The 21910-nt window shown below is 51.9% G+C and overlaps 7 protein-coding genes across 7 annotated transcripts, besides 1 other annotated feature; 6 read left to right on the top strand and 1 right to left on the bottom strand.

Moving 5' to 3' along the window:
• Positions 1–23: 23 nt before the first annotated feature.
• Positions 24–1378, top strand: An14g01170 (uncharacterized protein; the record flags this gene model as incomplete). Its single annotated transcript, XM_059744056.1, has 2 exons — positions 24–849; positions 939–1378. The coding sequence occupies 2 exons, from the start codon at positions 24–26 to the stop codon at positions 1376–1378; spliced, it is 1266 nt and encodes a 421-aa protein (XP_059604590.1).
• Positions 1379–3230: 1852 nt separating this feature from the next.
• An14g01160 (uncharacterized protein) lies at positions 3231–5130 on the top strand (the record flags this gene model as incomplete). Its single annotated transcript, XM_059744055.1, has 8 exons — positions 3231–3448; positions 3566–3740; positions 3802–3871; positions 3930–3977; positions 4024–4169; positions 4216–4433; positions 4490–4951; positions 5007–5130. 8 exons carry the CDS (start codon positions 3231–3233, stop codon positions 5128–5130), a joined length of 1461 nt encoding a protein of 486 aa, XP_059604589.1.
• Positions 5131–6199: 1069 nt separating this feature from the next.
• Positions 6200–9433, top strand: An14g01150 (uncharacterized protein; the record flags this gene model as incomplete). The annotated part of the gene is made up of 2 exons (XM_001400706.3): positions 6200–9326; positions 9378–9433. 2 exons carry the CDS (start codon positions 6200–6202, stop codon positions 9431–9433), a joined length of 3183 nt encoding a protein of 1060 aa, XP_001400743.1.
• Positions 9434–10028: 595 nt separating this feature from the next.
• Positions 10029–11754, top strand: An14g01140 (uncharacterized protein; the record flags this gene model as incomplete). The annotated part of the gene is given in 2 exon segments (XM_059744054.1): positions 10029–10265; positions 10391–11754. Coding segments are annotated over 2 exon segments (1601 nt in total), but the record flags the coding sequence as incomplete, so codon positions are not given.
• A 105-nt stretch (positions 11755–11859) lies between these two features.
• Positions 11860–14093, bottom strand: An14g01130 (uncharacterized protein; the record flags this gene model as incomplete). The annotated part of the gene is made up of 12 exons (XM_059744051.1): positions 11860–11898; positions 12027–12083; positions 12147–12287; positions 12345–12591; positions 12654–12875; positions 12924–13135; positions 13183–13234; positions 13280–13355; positions 13402–13471; positions 13518–13639; positions 13688–13795; positions 13838–14093. 12 exons carry the CDS (start codon positions 14091–14093, stop codon positions 11860–11862), a joined length of 1602 nt encoding a protein of 533 aa, XP_059604587.1.
• Positions 14094–16926: 2833 nt separating this feature from the next.
• An14g01120 (uncharacterized protein) lies at positions 16927–18609 on the top strand (the record flags this gene model as incomplete). Its single annotated transcript, XM_001400703.3, has 2 exons — positions 16927–17085; positions 17140–18609. 2 exons carry the CDS (start codon positions 16927–16929, stop codon positions 18607–18609), a joined length of 1629 nt encoding a protein of 542 aa, XP_001400740.3.
• Positions 18610–19353: 744 nt separating this feature from the next.
• On the top strand, positions 19354–21060 carry An14g01110 (uncharacterized protein; the record flags this gene model as incomplete). Its single annotated transcript, XM_001400702.3, has 4 exons — positions 19354–19803; positions 19864–20524; positions 20581–20847; positions 20900–21060. The coding sequence occupies 4 exons, from the start codon at positions 19354–19356 to the stop codon at positions 21058–21060; spliced, it is 1539 nt and encodes a 512-aa protein (XP_001400739.1).
• A 486-nt stretch (positions 21061–21546) lies between these two features.
• Positions 21547–21695: a mobile genetic element (Title: probable transposon 160bp LTR (Tndm1-LTR) -Aspergillus niger).
• Positions 21696–21910: the final 215 nt, after the last annotated feature.

Here is a 21910-nt window from a genome sequence, read left to right as displayed (position 1 = left end):
ACTGGAATAACCCATCAGATGCAATGCCTGCCAAACGATCAACCACCCAAGCCAAGCCTTTCAGATATGTCGATGAGTGTCAAACACGCTCAAGTGCAAGCCTTGGGGATCTCAAACTTGGCAGAATTCGCGTCGATTGCTGCTTTCTGATATCCAAGACGCAGTGGGGTAAGCTTCGTGGGCAGGATGCAGGACTGATGTATTTGGATCTCACATTTCATCAACCCACCGACTGCAAGCTCTCACAAGCGACCATTACCATGAACTTCCATGAGGCCGAGCACCGGAGGAGGCGAATTAACACAGGTCTCGAGGTCACTGAGTTCTTTGGACCAAAAATCCTCACCGGGGAGAAACGAGAGCGACAAGTGTCGAAGTCTTTCGAGGCCACTCCCAAAGTAGGCACCGCTAATGCCAGTGTCGAAGGTATTGGCATTTCACGAAAGACTCAAGCCAGTTATGCGTCGCGGTGGAAATTCACTGGTTCCCGATTTACGGATGACTCTGATGACGAATCATATACTCCAAACAATCGATATAGACAGCTTGTTTGGCACCTGGAAGAAAATGAACTAGAGCGACAAGCGGTTCACCACTCAATCGTGCACACTGCACTTACCTTCCATCATGACTCCTCTCCATTCTACCTCGACCTGCAGATCGAAGTCAAGATGCAGCGATGGCATCACCGAGTCCGGCAACGCCTTGTTTGTCCGCCACGGAATAAGAAGGCCCTTACTCGAGCTAAGATCAAGCCCGTCGTCTCTGCAACAGACGATCCTTACTTTTCCAAGTTAGTCAGGAATATAGATCAAGTTATGGTCGAAGAGAACTTACATCCAGTGGCAGGTAAGTCACTCTGGAGATCGGCAACTCACTGAACATATTCATTAAGAGACTTACAGAAGTATCCGACCCCAAACCTGCTGCTGTTCCAGATGACACACTAGGCAAAGATCCTGACACGGAATTTAGCGAGATCTGTCTTCCGAATGAAGCCTTGCTCGAGCTGGCACGACAGTTGACTGGAAACAAATCTCCAAGTACCCTGGCGCCGCCCAGGAGCAGCTCGGCTGCATCCACACAGACCGTGAACAGCTCTGACTCTACCCTTGTCGAATCTGAGACGATAAGCCAGTCCGATGAACAGGCAGAAATAAAATGTACCAGTTCCGAGGCTGGTAATCCGATAACCGTCGATCCTCCTAAGGAGATTATCAAGACCACTACGATCCCGGAACATGCATCCCGCGTGGCACTCTCTGGGGCTCGGCATACTTCGCAAGTTCTGGCGGCTTTGATAGCATGGCTAATCCTGGGTTTGAATGGACTACACGCGGGGCTTACTCGAGCTGGTAGGGGCCTTGAAAAGAGCTGATGTCGCATTATGCGGTCAGACTACGTCGACATCATGTATTGAGCTCCAGAGCTGGACTCATGTCTTTCATTGTTCTTTCTCTTTCCTGCTTTATAGATTTTTATTCTGTATAATAAATATTTACAATTCATATCATTACCTCAGTTCAATCATTTGCGCTCCCTAACCCCTAGGCTATTCAAGAAACTACTAGATGCTTTTTGAGCCCGGCTTGCAACTGAAAAGACCCAGTCTCCCTACACCGAGTGCTGTATGCACTAGTTACATCTCCCGAACAGATAATAGACACATCATTTTCCACATTTCTCATGTGTCTTAGGGCCTTTGCGCTGGTGTTGATTTGAGTTGACGTGATGAATCAGAAGTCGAATCTATCCGACCAAATTAACATGTACGAACGATCCAATAGTCCAGCTAAAGTTAACGGTTTATCATGGAATTATAGTAGCAGAAAAGGGTCAACCATAAGGCTCTCAACAGGTCAAGTGACCGACTTGCTTCATGTAAAGCGGAGATCAGAGAGCTATTTCATTATGACAGCGCTTGCTACTGCAGCAGTGATAAGGCATACACGTCATGCTGGGCACGCTTATGCCCTGACTGAGAACTATACCTCTGCTTGCACTCTACGCATAGTAGCCCTGAAGTCGCATATTTGCTGACCAATCACGATCCGATCTATGGATGATGGACGCCACTCTGTGTCTAGTAGGTGGCCCTATGCGTCTTCCGCATTATGCGCAAGTCTACTCGATTGGAGCGTAGATGCCAAAAGCGCACCGAGTAGGGACTTCTATATTCGGGCCGCTGGGGACCAGAAACTAAACTTAAGCTCGGCCCGGCTACGCAACAGCCGGGCCGAGCATATTATTGAATACCATCGCGAGGTTCATGCCAGTTGAAGGACAGGAAGCAGTGCAAGCTAGTATGGGTGAATTCGGGAGGACTAGGAACAAGTGAACAAAGAAATCGGATGGCGGGATATCTAGCTTTGCGCTTCTCCAGCTGGGGACGTCGCGATCAGGCCTGGAACATGTCCCTGAATGGATCGAATAAACCGGTGAGCTAGCCTTTCAACATCACTGGAAACTTTGTCTAGCTCGTATCCACATAGAATGGCCATTTTCGAGCTCTCATCTCGGGTTTGTGGCAAGATATGCTTTTTCCAAATGGGCCAGACTATTACATTGACATGGCTGTGCTTCTGTTTCATCGTGAAATGATCGGTCATCAATAGACGAATGAGCTTGCAATTGACATGAAATTGGACCTCTGTTTATCAGTTGGAAGTTAATCACCTGGCTTGCCTCTTAATCCATGTTTTGAAGGCTTGTATTCGCCTTATGTAGACACCAGCCGGTATGAATGTCACCTCTCACAAGTGGTACAGGCGGCCCTATATCGGCCCGAGCATACAACAACCCGAATAACCATTTCGATAAGTTCGCCAGAAATATACCTGGGAGATGGTCCATCCAATCACTCGCAGCCTTAACTGGTGGCTGATTATTATCTCCCCCGCATTCGATCATCGCTGCTCCCCGCATCGGTCTTACAATCCATAAACCTGGGGAAATTGTGGAGAACGCGTGGTGCTATACATCATTGAGTCGATGTTGGCCCAATCTGGACTCGTATCCTGGTGTTCAGTAATTAGACAAATGCCGCATTCTATCAGCTGAGCTGGTGTGTGCGAAATGTGGCTTGCCACGCATCGCGGGGGCAAGCGCGGTGATTCGTATTGCATTGTGGGAGGTTTCATTGATATATGGCTGCAGCCTGCTTCGATTTTCTCTCGGAAATCAATCTATCGGGAATTTCTAAGCTCGTTTTCAAATATCTGCCGTCAGCCATGTCATCTACGGACATTGAAAAGCCCCCTAGTGTCGAACGGATCGAGGATATCGATAAGCCTGAAATCCATGATGTGGACTACGATGAGGAGTTCACGCCTGCAGAGCAGCGCAAGATCATCCATCGGGTCGATCGTCGCTTGGTGACTATGGCTGGTTTGGCGTATTGCATTTCGCTTATGGATAGGACGAATCTAAGCATGGCTGCGGTTGCAGGGTAGGTTTCCTTTCAGCTTAAAATAGATAGTTGGTCTATGTTGTGTCGAATCGGCTGTTGACTGGAGGGCAGTATGACAAAGGACTTGCAACTTGGGGTTGGGACTCGCTATGTGAGTTCTACACTTTCTGTATTATTGGATGTAACTGCTGACAAGGGACAGTCTGTCGTGATCCTCGTTTTCTTTATACCCTACGTGGTCTTCCAACCTCCGATGACGGTGATTATCCGGAAGGTGGGCCCGACTCTGTTTCTGGGCACTCTGGTCATATCGTGGGGAGCAATTCTCGTTGTACGTTGAGTCCATGCTCTCGATCCTTTCTAAAGTTGCGGTCTGACGATGACTGCTATAGGGAATGGGCTTTGTCAAGAACTGGAAGCAAATGGTCGCAATCCGTGTGCTCCTTGGTGCACTAGAAGCAGGTGAGTGTGACTTGGTGTAACGAACAGTATACAGTTTGGCTCAATTGACACCTCGCAGGTTACTTTCCCGGCTGCGTGTACCTCCTGTCAAGTTGGTACGCCCGATGTAAGTGGCGCACACCAACATTCATGTATTTTGACTGACAAAACAGATGACATCCAAAAGCGATACTCGGTCTTTTACCTTATCGGCTGTGTCGCATCAGCACTAGCCGGGGTACTTGCCTTTGGTTTGATGCAGATGGGAGGCATTCAAGGCATATCAGGATGGAGATGGATATTCATTATGGAGGGCGTGGTATGTAATTCCTTCGAAAAGGCAACCTAGTGTTGATGATCTCTAGATTACGGGCGCTATCGGACTGTTGACCTTTGTCTTCATGGTTGACTTCCCTGAAAAGGCACACAAGTCTTGGAAGTTTCTGAACGAGAGGGAAAGTGCTTTCATTGTGAGACGCATTAACCGAGACCGTGCCGATGGTAACGAAGAGCCCTTTACGTTCAAGCGATTCTTCAGCCCGGCATTCGACCTGAAGATCTGGGGTTTTGCATTGATTTGTCTGTCAGTTCTTCCTGCCTCTCCACTCTTACTGAGGGTTGTTGTCTGACGACAAGCAGATGCAGCACTACGGTCGCGTACGCCATCGCATATTTCCTGCCCATCATCCTCCAAGAGGGAATGGGCTTCAGCACCGGCGCCTCACAGTGTCTGGTCGCACCTCCCTACGGCTTTGCAGGCATAGTGATGTACACGACAGCCTGGATCAGCGATCGCTATCGTATGCGGGGACCCATCGTGGCGTTTAATGCCGTAGTCGGCATCATCGGCCTTCCCCTGATGGGATTTGCTAAGGGCAATGCCGCGCGCTACGTGGGGGTGTTTCTGGTGGTCGCCGGGGCGAATTCCAATATCCCCGCTGTCATGGCCTATCAAGCCAACAATATCCGAGGCCAGTGGACGCGCGCGTTCTGCAGCGCGACGCTCATTGGAGTTGGGGCCATTGGGGGGATTATCAGTAGTCTGGTGTTTCAGTCGAAAGATGCGCCAGAATATCGACCGGGAATATGGACGACTATTGCGTGAGTATTTATAGCTGTTGGTGTGTTTGTTGCACCTAAGCTAAGTGTGATACAGGTGCAACCTTGTTACGATGATCACGGTGGCTGCACTGAGTGTGTGGTTCCGATATGCGAATAAGCAAGCCGATCGGGGAGAGCGTGTTATTGAGGGGTCCTCCGATTTCCGGTATACTATCTAGGTGGGAGAAAGAAAATTATGTCTGCTTTGGTATGGTGTGGATTTAAGCTGGTTTCTCTGTTGGATGGAAGACGATATGAGTACTCAAGTGCTATTTGTGTAGTCAAAAACTGGTGATAGCCAATAATGTGGAGCAGAATGGAATTTGCCCGTCGGGAAAGCAGCCGGGGTGTTCATGTTCTAGATCGGGAGCTGCACGCTACTATCTATATTCTTGCATAACTGCTTGCACTATGTAAGCAAGGGATGTGCAACGTCCATGATTATGTCGATGAGGTAAGTCTACACAGTACCAATGAACAGCTAAGACCAGTTGTACACAGTGAGTAATGTAAGCCAGAGACAAAGATACAAAATTCACTTGCAGCTGCGCACAGCGCGCAAGGGGAACCCTTACCGACGGGCCCAGCTCCACGGGGAAAGTCATAATTGCATCACCGGGGAACGCTATCGGAGGAGCTCCCACTGCGGAGGAGAGGTTGTTCATCCCATCATCGGCAGTTTGTAGGGGTCAATTGGTGAGGAAAATGACAGTGGGGCATCTGCTCAGTTAGATATATTTAGGATGTCACAGATTATCTTTCACCATCAGATATTGCGAAGTAACAATGCACAAACTGATCGAAGAGATAAAATGCACGTATGAATTTCCCGCGGAAAAGGGCAACTTATCGCGGGCTTATCGCAAATGGCGGGGCTCCATCGCGAGGGACCGGAGCTGTATCCCGCGTTCTGATTGGCCCGGGGCCAGCGTTATCGGCCGGACAGACAGTTTCCCGACGCGAGTATCCGTGGCGCCCGCGGTCGAGGAGGATTAATTATTCTTGCTATCTGCTCCCCTCCAGTCGATTCTTTTCTTTTATCACTCATTGTCGCGAATATTTTCATCTCCTCTCCTCTCCTCATTCCCTTAACCCTCTTCTACTCAACTGTGTTGCGCTATCTCATGTGCTGAACTCTCGCGCAGCCGGGTCTATACCTCCCCCTTCCCTATACTCCCTTCCTACCCACCCACCCACCTACCTACCGTCCACCATTCTTGAAATCGTTGGACCTGCTCAATTGTAGGTATGGCTGCATCCTTGTGCGCTCTGCGTGGCACTCGCCAGCTGGCGCTGCGCTCACGGTTGCGCGCTGCTCCCTCGCCAATTGCGGTGCGGAGAGTCTCCCCCTTGATCCGCTCCCTTCACACCACCACACAGCAGTCGCCCTCCGCACGACGGCCCGTATACACCAGCTCCGTCGCGGATCATGGCGTGCCTCATCCCCCGGATCTTTTTCAACCCCTCGATACCTTCCCCAGACGTCATATTGGCCCCTCTCCCGATGCCGCCAAGGAGATGCTTGCCACCTTGGATCCTCCGGTAGCATCGCTCGATGAGTTCGTCAAGCAGGTGCTGCCGGCGGATATCCTGTCCGAGAAGGACTTGAAGGTGTCTGCTCCGCACTCTACTGCCAATCTTCCCCACAGCAGCGTGCACGGGGGCTTGGGTGAGACGGATATGCTGAAGCTCTTGGATACCTACCGCAAGCAAATCGACGTTTCGGGCAAGACATACCTCGGAACGGGCTACTACCCGACCATTGTGCCCCCGGTCATCCTCCGCAACGTCCTGGAGAACCCTGCGTGGTACACTAGCTACACCCCCTACCAGCCAGAGATCAGTCAGGGCCGTCTGGAGTCCCTCCTGAACTTCCAGACGCTGACTGCTGATCTCACCGGTCTGCCCTTCGCCAATGCCTCCGTTTTGGACGAAGGTACCGCGGCCGCTGAGGCCATGACCATGTCCTTGGCCACCCTACCCATGTCGAAGCAGAAGAAGGCCGGCAAGTCCTACGTGGTGTCTCACCTCTGCCACCCTCAGACCATTGCAGTGATGCGCTCCCGCGCAGAGGGCTTTGGCATCAACCTGGTGGTCGGCGATATTCTGGCGGATGACTTCAAGCTGGTCAAGGAGCAGGGTGATAAGCTGATTGGTGTTCTGGCTCAGTACCCCGACACCGAGGGTGGTATCTACGACTTCCAGTCCTTGAGTGATACGATCCACGGCAGCGGTGGTACCTTCAGTGTCGCTACCGACCTTCTGGCTTTGACTCTGCTCAAAGCACCTGGCGAGTTCGGTGCCGATATTGCGTTTGGAAGCGCCCAGAGACTGGGTGTGCCCATGGGATACGGTGGTCCTCACGCCGCCTTCTTCGCCTGCGCAGACAAGTACAAGCGTAAGGTTCCCGGCCGTGTTGTGGGTGTTTCCAAGGACCGCCTGGGCAACCGTGCCTTGAGATTGGCCCTGCAAACCCGTGAACAGCATATCCGCCGTGAAAAGGCCACTAGCAACATCTGCACGGCCCAGGCCCTCCTTGCCAACATGACCGCCATGTATGCCGTCTACCACGGACCTGCTGGCTTGAAGGCTATCGCCCAGCGCATCATGTCGATGACCACTACTCTGCAGGCCAAGCTCGCCGGACTGGGCTACAATGTTCCGATCAAGTCGAACAGCGCTGATGGTGGTGCTCTCTTCGACACCGTTGTTGTCGAGCTGTCCGGTGCCCAAGAAACCGATGCCATCATTGCGGCTGCTCGTGAGCAGTCCATCTTCCTCCGCCGGCTGAACGACACCAAGGTCGGAATCTCCCTGGACGAGACTGTCGGCCGTGAGGAGGTGAAGTCTATCCTCCGTGTCTTTGCCGCCCACGCCTCCAAGGCCGAGGTTGGCTTGGAAGAGGATCTGGCTGTTGCTCCTGTTCCTGCCAGCCTGGAACGTACCTCTGCCTATCTGACCCACCCCGTGTTCAACACCCACCACTCGGAAACGGAAATGCTGCGTTACATTCGTCACCTCGAGTCCAAGGATCTGTCCCTGGCACACTCCATGATTCCTCTTGGATCCTGCACCATGAAGCTTAACGCCACCACGGAGATGATCCCGATCTCGTGGCCCGAGTTCTCTCAGATGCACCCGTTCCTGCCGGCTGATGTGGCCAAGGGATACACCCAGATGATCGATGACCTGGAGCAGCAGCTGGCAGACATCACTGGCATGGCCGAAGTCACCGTGCAGCCCAACTCCGGTGCACAGGGTGAGTTCGCTGGCCTGCGTGTCATCAAGAAGTACCAGGAGGCCCACGAAGGCGACAAGCGCAACATTTGCCTGATCCCCGTCTCGGCTCACGGTACCAACCCTGCCAGTGCTGCCATGGCTGGTATGCGCGTGGTGACTATCAAGTGCGACACCAAGACCGGCAACCTGGACCTGGAAGACTTGAAGGCCAAGTGTGAGAAGCACAAGGACGAGCTGGCGGCTGTGATGATCACCTACCCCAGCACCTTCGGTGTGTATGAGCCTGGCATCAAGCAGGCCTGTGAGATTGTCCACCAGCATGGCGGCCAGGTCTACATGGACGGCGCCAACATGAACGCCCAGATCGGTCTGTGCTCTCCTGGCGAGATTGGTGCCGATGTGTGCCACTTGAACCTGCACAAGACCTTCTGTATCCCCCACGGTGGCGGTGGTCCTGGTGTTGGTCCCATTGGTGTGGCCGAGCACCTGCGGCCCTACCTGCCCTCTCACCCGGGCAGCGAGTATCTCCAGTCCAAGCGGACCGAGTCGTCCTCGCCCCCGATCAGTGCCGCTCCTTGGGGTAGCGCTAGCATCCTGCCCATCACCTTCAACTACATCAACATGATGGGCTCCAAGGGCCTTACGCACGCGACTAAGATCACGCTGCTCAACGCCAACTACATTCTGGCCCGTCTCAAGGACCACTACCCTATCCTGTACACCAACGAGAATGGCCGCTGTGCCCACGAGTTCATCCTCGATGTGCGCAAGTTCAAGGACACTTGCGGTGTTGAGGCTATCGATATCGCCAAGCGTCTGCAGGACTACGGCTTCCACGCCCCGACCATGTCGTGGCCCGTGGCCAACACGCTGATGATCGAGCCCACCGAGTCGGAGAACAAGGCAGAGCTTGACCGGTTCTGCGATGCCCTCATCTCCATCCGGGAGGAGATCGCCGCCGTGGAGAGCGGCGCCCAGCCCCAGGAGGGCAATGTGCTGAAGATGGCACCGCACACCCAGCGTGACCTGTTGTCCAGCGAGTGGAACCGGCCGTACACCCGCGAGACGGCGGCGTACCCGTTGCCGTACCTGGTCGAGAAGAAGTTCTGGCCGTCGGTGACTCGTGTCGATGATGGTAAGCACCTATACCACTATTTCCTTGAAGAATTTCGCTAATATGTTGCAGCATACGGTGACCAGAACCTCTTCTGTACCTGCGGACCGGTGGAGGATAGCGAGTAGATAGTCTATGATACCCATGTGTACGATTGCGTTTGATACCATATTTTTCAACATTCTGGATTGGCATTGCATATTGATACGACGTGCATGACTAGCGATTCAACATTGTCATGATAGACATGGATGGCGTTTTAGAAATTTTAATAAAAACATGAATGTTCCATCAATCAATTCAATCCACTCAATTGCAAACAGACCAAACACTTGATATCCCAGATAGGCAATCCGTATCTTATCGTCGCACTAGCTGTTTTCAGGATCGGAGCCGGCCGAGCAGCCCCCGGAACCGGACGCGACGGGCCTCACTATAAGACGTGCCATCTGCTGGGCTGTTGCCCTTCGTGATTTTCGGTTTCTGAAGTTTTGGAGCGTTGCGCTATTACATTGCTGGCGCATAGATAGCTTATTCCAATCTCCTCCTAGCATTGGGCTCAAGTGCGCGCAGCACCCGCATCACCCCGCGTCAGCTTTGCACTACCCGCGACGCAGATTGGCACATTCCCCACACAAGCTCCTAGCTAGCAGCTGTCAGCTACGAACCTACCTACATACAACACTCTTTCCTACATTTACAGCAAGCATTGAGCACAGCAACATGTCTCCCAAATACACCCTCTTTGTCGGAACCTTCATCCAGCTCCCCCGCTTCAAGTCCGAAGAGGGCCACCAGCTCGCCATCACCCGCGGCGCGCTCTGGGTGTCCACTGCCGACGGCACAATCGAAGGCTTCGACTGGTCCATTGCCAATGACCGAGACCTGAAGAGATTCCTCCGTCACAAGGGGTGGACTGTCGTGAATGATAAAGATGGCCACAATAAGAACAAGCACGGGGTGGAAGTGACGTTGGTGGTTGCGCGAGAGGAGGAGAATGAGTTCTTCTTCCCTGGGTTCATCGGTATGCCCCCCTACCCTACCCTACACATCCCAACTCCCCAGCATACACCACTAACACAGAGAAACATCCAATAGACACCCACATCCACGCCCCCCAATACCCCAACGCCGGCCTCTTCGGCGACGCCGGCCTCCTCCACTGGCTCAAGAACTACACCTTCCCCATCGAAGCCTCTTCGGCAGCTCCAAATTCCCCTCCATCCCTCCTCCCTACGCCTACCGCGTCTACAACCAAGTCGTCGCCCGCACCCTCGCAAACGGCACTACCTGCGCCTCCTACTTCGCTACCATCCACGTCCCCGCCACCAACCTCCTCGCCTCCCTCTGCCATGCCCGCGGCCAACGCGCCCTCATCGGCCGCGTCTGCATGGACCGCCCTGAACAATGCCCCGATGACCTCCGCGACGAGTCCCCGGACATCGCCATCGACAAGACCCAAGCCAGTATCGACCACATTCACACCATCGACCCGGAGGGAGCCCTCATCCAGCCGATCGTGACCCCGCGGTTCGCGCCATCATGTACCCCGCGCTCGTTGGGGAAACTGTCCAAGCTAGCGGCCAGCTACTCGCCCCCATTACATATCCAAACCCATCTCGCTGAGAACCTGGACGAGTTGGATCTCGTGAAGAAGCTGTATCCGGAATCGAGGGACTATACCTCCGTGTATAACTACTTTAAACTACTTACCCCGCGCACGATCCTCGCACACTGCGTACATCTCTCCGACGACGAGCGCGCCATGATCGCCGAGAATGATGCAAAGCTCTCCCACTGCCCCGCGTCCAACTCTGCCCTCGGCTCCGGAATCTGCGAAGTCCGCAAGGCCATCGACTCCGGCATCACCGTCGGATTGGGAACCGACGTAAGCGGCGGATATAATCCCAGCATTCTGGAAACAGTCCGCCAAGCGTGCTTAGTATCGAGGTTGTTGCCGCATATGTCTCGAGCTCAGCCTGAAGAAAGAGAGGGTACGCCAGATGATAATGACGACAAAGTCCCTCGCGAAGTCCTCTCCATTGAAGAAGCACTTTACCTCGCCACGCGCGGCGGAGCAGCCGTCGTCGATATGGCGGATCAGATCGGTGGGTTTGATCAGGGGATGGTGTGGGATGCGCAGATGGTCAAGCTGGGGAAGTTTAATCCGGCGGGGAGGTGGGGGAAGACGGGTGGGGTGGAGAGTGCGGTGGATGTGTTTGATGAGGGTCAGAGTTGGAAGGAGAAGGTGCATAAGTGGGTGTGGAATGGGGATAGTCGGAACGTGAGGATGGTGTGGGTTGGGGGGAGATTGGTGCATCGGGTTTGGGAGGAGGGAGAGGATAGAGATGGGAGGGGGAAGGGTGGGTGGGTGAGGTGGGTGATGGGGGCGGTTGGGGTGGGAGCTGTGGGGTGGGTGATTGTTAGGAGGTTGGGGGGAGGTAGATGATCTCTTGTTTGTTGGGTGGGAGGAGTTGGGTATATAAGGTCCGTATATTATCCTATAGATGAAGGTGTGGTTGTATTATCTTGTTGGTTAGACTAGACGTTATAATCAATTGTCAACTAGGGCTATTATGAACACTGCATCAAGCTATACTGTACCAACTAGTGCAGTTGTCAATGTATGACATCCCTCACTGAAACAACTCCACACAATCAAAGATCTACTCTCGTCAGCTATTTCATCTCATCTCCTCTCACATCAGGGAAGAAACTTACAAAATTCGGGCTCAAGAAGTCATCCCCAGAACTCCCCGAAATAACACTAATCGTGATCTACGCTCATCAGCACAGATCTCCACAACTCCCACAACATATATTCAGGGTAAGGCAACGTACCGTATTCTCCCCCTCCACAATCGTCCCCTCAGGAACCGAAACATCATAAACATCCCCATACCCTCTATACGCACCACGAGTCACGCCACGAGAGTCCAAATTCGTAGGTGCGGACGGCGCGGATCCTTCGTAGTCGTTGATCTGTTTATATATCTTAGCTACGCTGCACATAAAGGAGGAAGGAAAGAGGATGCCTACCGTAGCTTGAGGACGTCCACCCGCGAACGACAGCGTAGTTCCGATACGCAGCGTCGCTGCACCAGTCTGGTCAGATGTTGCAGTGAACTTGATGGTTACTGGACTGTTGACGCTCTTGAAAATGGCCATGGGGAAATCAGTCAGGGAGGAGCTGCCAACGGTGTAGGTTAGAGGGCCCCAGTCGGACATTCGGGAGTCGGAGGGGTGCATGCGGAGTTGGTTTTCTGCGTTGCGGAAGCCGGTTGGTCTATACCATGACGTTTTAGATGTGTAATTGATGTGTGTGGTAGAAGGGAGGGGGGTACTTACTGTCCGTCCCAATCGCCAATCTTGAAGATGGTCGTTCCTGTTTCGACGGAGCCGGAAATGTCCTTGCTTGTGCTCGAGCCGGCGCTGACGGTCACTTCGCTCGTGGCCACGACGTACTCGCCTTGATAATATACCATGGTGTATGTTCCTGGTTTCATGGCGGGGGAGGTGAAGCTGCCGGAGGAGGATGTGTATGTCCAGTATTGGGCGTCATCGTTGTACCTGTCCGGTTAGCTAGGGTTGATGGTTGTGTGGGTGAGAAAGGCATACCAGTGAACGACCCAGTCGAAGCTCGAGTCAGCGCCTGACGCGGTTCCGGATACGGTTCCCCTGCCTGATTCGGCTACGTAGCCCTCGATGTCGAGGTCCGCGAAGAAGGACGTGTCAATGTCGGTGCTGGGAGTGCCGCTGCGGCTGAAGTACATCGAGTACGGTCCGTGAAGACCCATGCGGTAGGACTCGAGTTGGACGTGGCCCGAGTTCTGTATGGTCAGTAGCTGTGGATTTGAGAATAAAGTAGTAAACGTACCATATACCAGTAGAGGGAGTTGTAGTCACCTCCGTTGTTGGAGTTGATGTCCCTGTAGCTGTGAGCATAATCCTTGCGATAGAGAGTATGTGCCTACCTGTGGAAAGGGCCACCGGAAGAGGTCTCGTATTGATTGAGGATCATACAGACGCGGTGCTCATCGCCCGCAATGCCTTGAATAGTCAGCGATAACCCTGTAGATATTCCATTATTTCTTACAGTGTCTCTGATCGTCAATGAAACGCTGGCTGGAGTAGAACTTGCTGCGAGTCTCGCCATCGACGAGGAACTGCCGTGCAATTAGCAACGTCATCGAAATTATGCAAAAGACATACCACGTCAGATCCTTCAATCGCCTCCCCATCGGCGGTGTTGGACACATCGCCGAATGGCTCCTCGTTGGGGAGTACATCTGAGTTGAGTCGAGCAATAAACCGCAATTCACCGATAGATGGCTCTGGTGGATGTTAGAGACTAACGTAGAAAACTTTGACACAATACTCACCCTCGGTAATGTAGGTTGCCATATGAATGATAGGATCCCCATCATGGACAACCATATACTGGGTCAATGTATCCGTCTCGCAGGTCACCTTGATGTAGTCGCCTGCTCCTAATCAGCTTGTCACTCTCGCCGTACTCAAAATCCACTTACCGCTCTTGGTAGCAGAAACTGTCGCAGTTCCAAGACCGGAGCCGATATGGCTACCCTTGCCGGAATACTGCAGCTCTGTGCCATAATGCACGATAGAAGTGATATCGCAACTTCCGCGATCAACGGTAAACACCAACGAGTTGGGAGAATTGGCGTTTATGACATAGGAATCATCGTTGGTCGTTATGCCAAAGTCTGCATTGACGACCCCAGCTGCAAGTGAGAGGAGCGACAGAAGCGACGTTTTGGACAACATCTTGGCGTTTGACATTGTCAGACCAATTCAAAGGTTTTCTTGTCAGTCGCGAGCTAGACACCTTAAATAGCTGTTTCCGCAGGAGCACTGCCGAATCTTGAGTACCGATGGAGCCAGAGCCGTCAAGCTAGCGATTCTAATGCATGACCCCTGGTCTAAAGTCTTGGACAATGAGTAGCTTCCACCAATGGCTGGCTTGGCTCCTTCTGCAGCTGACACTGTATCAGACCTCTATTATGAAATCTCGTTTTCTAAGACCACCACGCACATTCAAGATGGCCAAATATAACATCATTGTATGTTACCATCTTTTCTTTCAGCACAGCATGTAGAGAAAAGCATTCTGCGGTCAAAAACTCCCACTGCCTCTGGAAGGGTACAGTCCATGATGTTGTCGATCATTTACCCAAATAATCACTTTAGAGGGCTTTGGACCCCATCCCATGTCTTGGCCAGACTCTTCAGTGGTGGACGGACTCGTTTCTTGGCTGGCGGACGGAGGGAGCTCCGCGCGATATCACCTGGTGTGACTGACTAGCATAAGCGCCAATCCACGAGTCAGAAGTGTCGGTTGCATTCCAGGGGGTTGCCTTCTCTAGGCTCTCTCCTCAATTTAATATATTCTTCGCCAAACCTAGACGGCAGTATGGAAAGCATCCGCACGTGGAACGGATCTTTGTGTCCTTTGGATATGTACGCGCTCCGCTAGATGCCAAGAGCTCAGGTTGATGCTGAAACGCACCATATGATGTCCGAGACAGCACCGGTGGACCGTACCTCGTCCCGAGCAACGCCGATCTTCTTAAGCGACATTTGCAGGATGCTTGGTAGTGTTTGTGCTATCGTGTATTTCAACGGCCTTTTCCAGCAACGGCTGTTTTGTAGAAATCCATCACGTTGTGTTTGTTTCGAATATTTATAGATGTCAACCCATGGTGCGTTCAGACACTCTTGCAAGTAGCTTAGTCCTGGATAGAAAAGGGATGTTTCCAGGTAATACTATGCCTAGATTGCTCGAGCTGTCGTGGATCAGAACACCGTCACATAGCATATGTCAACCGTGCATCAAAGTCTTATATTTCAACGGCTCTCGTGAGATGCATCACACATTGGAAATTTAACCTTAAACTTGGGCTGCATCAGCTTATCGTTGTAAGCAAGGATCTGACGCAAGGGCCTATGTTGCCTCATTTGCTAAATGCTGTGATAATTTAAATCCCCTGTCAGTCAATGAAGATACTGGAGATGGGAGTCAACGGCACTCAGTCACAGCCTCATTTCAACAACAAAGATCTCACAAGAGATCCCATGGTTCCTGAAGCTGCAGACTTGAGTAGATCCTCTAAGATCCTAATTGATGGAGGCGATCGGCCCACCTGTCACAGGAGCTGCAAAAGCATGGGTCGGCAGATGCCGATGGCATGAGGATTTCCGAACGCAATTTGCAGAGGAATGCAAGGCAAGCCATGCAAAACAAACACTGAACGTTTGGTCTCGTGCAATCCCGAGCCAGACTCTCCGCCCAGAAGTAAACACTCATTCCGGCCACGCTCAGCATTCTTCCTCACATTTTCATAGGATCTCGGCAATATTGCTCTTATTGCTCAATCGGCGTATACTCTTCATATCACTTGCTGATCTCAAAGCTGCAGTACAATTGATCACATTCGATCGTGCCTACATCTACGATGGAAGTCCTTCTCAAGGCGAACTACAGCTGAAGTTCGAGGTAGCAGGCATGCTGATGGCTCATCCAGCCGTAAGCTATGAAAGTTTGGACAGCTTCGGAGATTCATTCAGTGCCAGATCATCTACTCATCTACTATTAGCCTCTAGGCCCTGGACTAACATTTCATATTCTATTCATCTCCCATCGATGATACACGAATGCTGACTGAATTAGCAAACTGGCGACGCCGAGCATATCCTGCACACAGATTAATTTAACTAAATTCAAGTCCAGAACACTATTCATACCCCTTGTACCCGTCTCAGTCAACTATTACGCTTAAGTTCGGCTACCCTCTCTGTTTCACCACCCCTTGCTCCAACATGCGACGCAGAAGTCGTGGCAAAAGCGAGACAGAAGCTGGGAGCAGTAATGCCCATTATTGAGTTGTTGCAGGGTTGATCACTTTCTTTTAATAACTTAAAGCACTGCCTAGCTGCTGCGGAGACAAAAGGCGAAGAGTGGCGATAAACACGGCGCACGCATCAATTCCGAGTGGAGGCTGGGTCCGGACCCTGCAGTCGCATTCCCAACCATCCTGTGCTGCACCGATGATCGACAGGGCGTCTTCGGCAAGCGGAAGGGACCCCGCAAAAGCTACGCATTGCCATTGTTCAGGAACCCACTAAATAAACACACGGACATGTGGTTTTGGCTGCCCGTGCGCCCCGAAGCCGCAGCCCGAACGGAGGCATTAACCCTGATGCGTCCGTTGATTGTTATGGTCTTGTCCAACATAACGGGGAATTTCTGACCGCACACGATGCCAGGCAACCCATTTTATCACGGCTGAGCATGTTGATAGGTGTTGAATTCATTTTCCGTAGGCAGACGTCTCCTAGAGCAATTTCTGCTGTATGGCAGACATTCGTGACCGAAACCGTCTCACTCACGGTCTACCATGGTAGTTATGCTTCGTACATAAGACAAGAAAGGAATGCCTTCAATCATGGCAAGAAGGGAATTTGGTAATTTGGGTGCTACTGCCGTCTTCCTTTGTTGTGAACCTTCTCCATTACACACAGTGTCCCTTGAAGGCCCCGTATGCCTTCATACTCCGCCACAATAGCCGCCATCGGGGCTTTCCTGCTTTCGCAGCCCGTCATGGGCTCAAGGCAGGGAAAGGCCCCCTTTGGCTGGGGTACTCAGTCACTTGCTCACTTTGGTATCAACCCAGACCTTGGGTTGCACAACCAGCAGAACCTCAACTCCCTCATTTCACATTCAGCGATGGCCACTGCGTTGGAGACGGAATATGCCACCGTATGAAAAGCACCAGCCCTGGCTCTTAGTCCTGATCACTGATTGTAGACTCAGATCCCTATTGACCATAACAACGCATCGGCTGGCACTTATCAAAATCGGTTCTGGGTCAGCGATGAATTCTATCAGCCTGGCAACCCGATATTTGTGTACGATACCGGGGAGTCGGATGGCGGATCGATAGCCCAGTCCTACCTAACCTCCACTCTCTCCTTCTTCAGAGAATTCCTGATCGAATTCAACGCCATGGGAATCGCCTGGGAGCACAGATACTATGGAAACTCGACCCCGGCTCCCGTATCCTATGAAACTCCACCCGAGGCATGGCAATACCTCACCACCAAGCAGGCGCTCGCGGACCTTCCGTACTTTGCTAGTAACTTTAGCCGCGAGAAGTATCCTGACATGGACCTGACGCCGCAGGGCACGCCGTGGATCATGGTGGGCGGCTCGTACGCAGGGATTCGTGCTGCATTAACTCGCAAGGAGTACCCAGAGACGATATTCGCAGCCTTTTCCTCATCGTCTCCGGTGGAAGCACAGGTCAATATGAGCGCGTATTACGACCAAGTCTATCGTGGCATGGTTGCCAGCGGATGGACCAACTGCTCGGCAGATATCCACGCTGCTCTGGAATATATTGACGATCAACTTTCGGATGAAGATACAGCTACCTCGGTCAAACAACTTTTCTTCGGATCTGGCGCCGAGACCAACTCCAACGGTGATTTCACTGCAGCGCTAACTGCCATCTACGGCTACTTCCAAAGTTATGGTATGGCGGGAGGTATTGGAGGTCTAGGCGCATTCTGCGAGTATCTCGAAATTGATCCCAAGACGAACGGGACTACAGGACCGGATGGCCTTGCCCCTACGTATGGCGGCCAGTATGTCGCCGAACGATGGGCCGCATGGCCAACCTTTCTCGAGCTGGTCAATCTGAATATGGGGACCAACTGCGGGCCTCAGGACGCGTCTCAGCCAATTGACTGTGACTTTTCCAAGCCATACGGCGATCCCTCGGCCATCACTTGGACTTGGCAATACTGCAGCGAATGGGGGTTCTTCCAGGCGAACAACGATGGGCCGCACTCGCTGGCCTCGCGATATCAGTCGGTGGAATACCAGCAAGAAGTATGTAACCGGCAGTTCCCCGATGCAGTGGACAAGGGACTGCTGCCTCCGTCGCCGCGGGCGGATGATGTCAACCAAGAGTTTGGGGGATGGACGATCCGCCCGTCCAATGTTTACTTCAGCGGAGGAGAATTCGATCCGTGGCGATCATTGTCCATTCTGTCGACAGAAGATTTCGCACCTCAAGGGGTGGAGTTTACGAGCGCGATCCCAGCCTGTGGGGTGCAGACCAATGAGGACACCGTCTTTGGATACGTCATGCAGAACTCGGAACATTGCTTTGACTTTCAAGCGACGCCGACCGTGGGGAAGTTATCACGCGGCATCTTCACATCCGCCTTGTTGCAATGGCTCGAATGTTTTGGACAGAACTCAAGCCAATCCAGGTGATCTGGGGGGCCAGGGGGTGTGTGGGTGTGTAGGTGTGGGTGTGTTTGGTTGTGCTGGAGCCTGGAGCCAGGATAAAGAAGATAGGACAAGGATGACTGAGTGGATCCTGGGATGCTCCTACTTACTTAGAAAGGTACAGGGCGCGTCACGGCGAAGGTAGACTCGTACCCCAGATTAGATGATCAACGAGAAGCCTCGGAGGTTTTGGATCAACGTTGGGTTTTAGCGTCACGTCCAAAGTCCTGCATGCAGGTGCCGCTTTTCCCTTTTGGGAGATGCTTGCGATGTTTCCGAGTTCCGAAAGCATACTTACTGGGAATCGGGAATGACCCCTCGCAAGGTTGGCTTTTCCAATCATCGCTAGCCCATTCATGCCTTCTGGCTTCGCTGGATCGCTGGAACCATCCCTTCCCGTCCCCTCCCTCGCCTACGTTTTAATTGTGGCTCTGGAGGCGGGGATTTCCACTCCTTCACATGGTACCTCACGACCGAGGAGTCTGAAACCACCCTCGCCAAGTGAATTTGGCCTGGACTCCTCCTTGCGGGGGAGGACGAGTATATATATAATGTCTGTGGTCGGAACCAGGCTGCCCCTGTCGAATGTCATACTACCTCCTTGTACATAAGCTTTCACTACAAAGTTATCTATCTCTCATCTCGCATTCTTCACATCCATCCCTTTGCTTTTTCTAGTCTCTATACTATCATTTCATCCCCCGCACTAGACTACCCGACAGTTGCGTCATGTTGGCCGCTGCAATTGTCTTTCTCGGCGCCATCTATTTAACCTTCCGAATCTTGAGCTCTCTTCACCAGGCTTACCACCATCGCAAGAAGGCCAAAGCTCTAGGCTGTCAGCCCCCTAATTCCGTCGATACCGGTTTCCTCGGTATCACTGGCTTCTATCGCATTGCAAAGGCAGCCAGGGAGAAACGATGGGTTGAATACATTGCCGAGCACTACCAGACGAGTGGGCCGACCTTCCGTCAGCAGGCCTTGGGAGGACTCATGGTCACCAACACCGTCGAGCCGGAGAACATCAAGGCACTGTTGGCTACTCAGTTCCAGGATTTCGGCCTCGGAACTCGCCATCGCGAGTTCTACCCGTTACTTGGAAATGGGATCTTCACCTTGGATGGGGCAGGTTGGTCTCATGCGCGTGGAATGCTGAGGCCGCAGTTCACTCGCGATCAGGTCTGATATTTCTACTATTCTATCATCAATGAGAACCTACTGACGGATGTGAGCGACTAGGTTGCTGATCTCGACCTTATGGATGGCCACGTCACGAAGATGATGGACTTGATCCCGAAGGATGGCTCTACTTTCGACATTCAGCGCCTCTTCTTTCTCTTGACTATCGACTCGGCTACCCATTTCCTGTTTGGTGAATCCGTCGGATCAATGCGCACATCTGCTGAGTCGAGTCTGCTGGAAAAGTCCACCGTTGGAAACGCCCAAGGGTTTGCGGAGGCTTTCAACCGGGCCCAAGAATACCTAGCAGCTAGATCCAGAGCCATGGCATTCTATTGGCTCGTTAACCCCAAGGAGTTCCGTGAAGCGAATCAGCTTGTACACGAGGTGGTCGATCACTACGTGCGCCTCGCTCTCGAAGCAAAGCGTCATCCCGAAAAGAAGGAACCTGGCAGATACATCTTCGCAGAAGCCTTGGCTGGGGATACCGATGACCCGAGAGTGATCCGTGACAACATGCTCAACATCCTCCTGGCCGGCCGCGACACCACCGCCAGTCTGCTAAGCTCGGCCTTTTTCTACCTGGCACGTCATCCCAACGTCTGGACCAGACTTCGCCAGACCATCGTCGATGAATTTGGTGACGCTCAACACCCCAATGGAAAGATTACGCATGCCAGGCTGAAGGACACTCCATACTTGCGGTATTTCTTGAATGAAGGTGTGCAATACCCCCCTCCCCCCGCCGCAAGTTAGAATATTTCCTAACAAGACTAGTCCTCCGCCTCCTTCCCCCTGTGCCTCTGAACTTTCGTGTCGCCGCCAAAGATACTTCGTTGCCATTGGGTGGCGGGCCTGATGGGAAGGCGCCCATCTACGTGCGCAAGGGCGAGCTTGTGTCGTACAGTGTATATGCAATGCACCGCCGCACCGATTTATACGGCCCGGATGCCCATGCTTTCCGACCAGAGCGTTGGGAAGAGAATAGCAAGCGGGGCTGGGAATACCTTCCATTCAACGGCGGACCACGCATTTGTCTTGGCCGTAAGTTTACCTCTCATATGCTCTAGTGCACATTACTAACATTCTTTTCCAGAGCAATACGCTCTCACTGAAGCTAGCTACACTATGGTCAAACTGCTACAGCGGTACAATAGAATCGAGAATGCCGACCCTGATATGATGGAGCCGATCATCAACTCCAGTCTCACGCTATCGCATGACCGTGGCGTCCATATTCGATTGTTTTCTGCGTGATTTGCCAGCACTGCTGAGATATTGACCGTACCATTACTTGTTCAAGCCGCCGGATGGCTACGATTTCTTTGCATTATGATGAGCTATACTTTTAATGCCCTAGGAAGGTTTCTGCAATGACTACATATATTAGCCTACATAATTTGATTTAAGGAGATTCCACATTTCATAGTTTCCAATCGTAATGTCCTCTTCGGATGCTATATTCCAGTAGCTGACATATTGTAGCGGGAATCTCAAAGCAAGTTTCTTTTCTTTGTATACTCGAGTATCTTAGCTCCTCGGATTATAGTACTTGTAGTAGGAGTATTCTTTTACCGTGTGTGTCGAAGGATGACGGGGCCTCCATGCAAACTTTATACAAATACATGACTTATCGCATTTATTCTCCTCGAAGTCCTTCCTAGGGATATACAAGACACGTGCCAAGCGCACAATAATTACAAGTAAAGAATACTTGAAAGATAGTCCAAGTAAAAGTGAATATATGTTGAAACGACGTTTTAGGTCAATACTGAAGTCGTTGAAAACGCTTGATTCTTCGCTATCTAGGCGCGCTCGGAGGAGCAGTTGAAGTTACGGAGTTCGGGTCACGTGACCTCGACTACTAGTAATCTACTGAGATTACGTTCCAAAAATATATATAAGTAACATACCAGTCCCCGACCTGTAATACCATTTATGAGAATAATGTGAATCTCAGAAAAAATAATCGAACCCCATAAAACTAGAGATATGGAAATTACTCAAGAGTAGAAAATATCTACTTGAAAAACGTACAGGCTCTAGGGTGATATAATGAAGGATTCTTACTATCGTGGATGGAACTGTGAGTAGCAGGGTCTGAACC

The sequence above is a fragment of the Aspergillus niger genome (genome assembly GCF_000002855.4).
Source record: "Aspergillus niger supercontig An14".
Classification (NCBI taxonomy): Eukaryota; Fungi; Ascomycota; class Eurotiomycetes; order Eurotiales; family Aspergillaceae; genus Aspergillus; species Aspergillus niger.
This window is presented reverse-complemented; position numbering and strand designations above follow the sequence as displayed.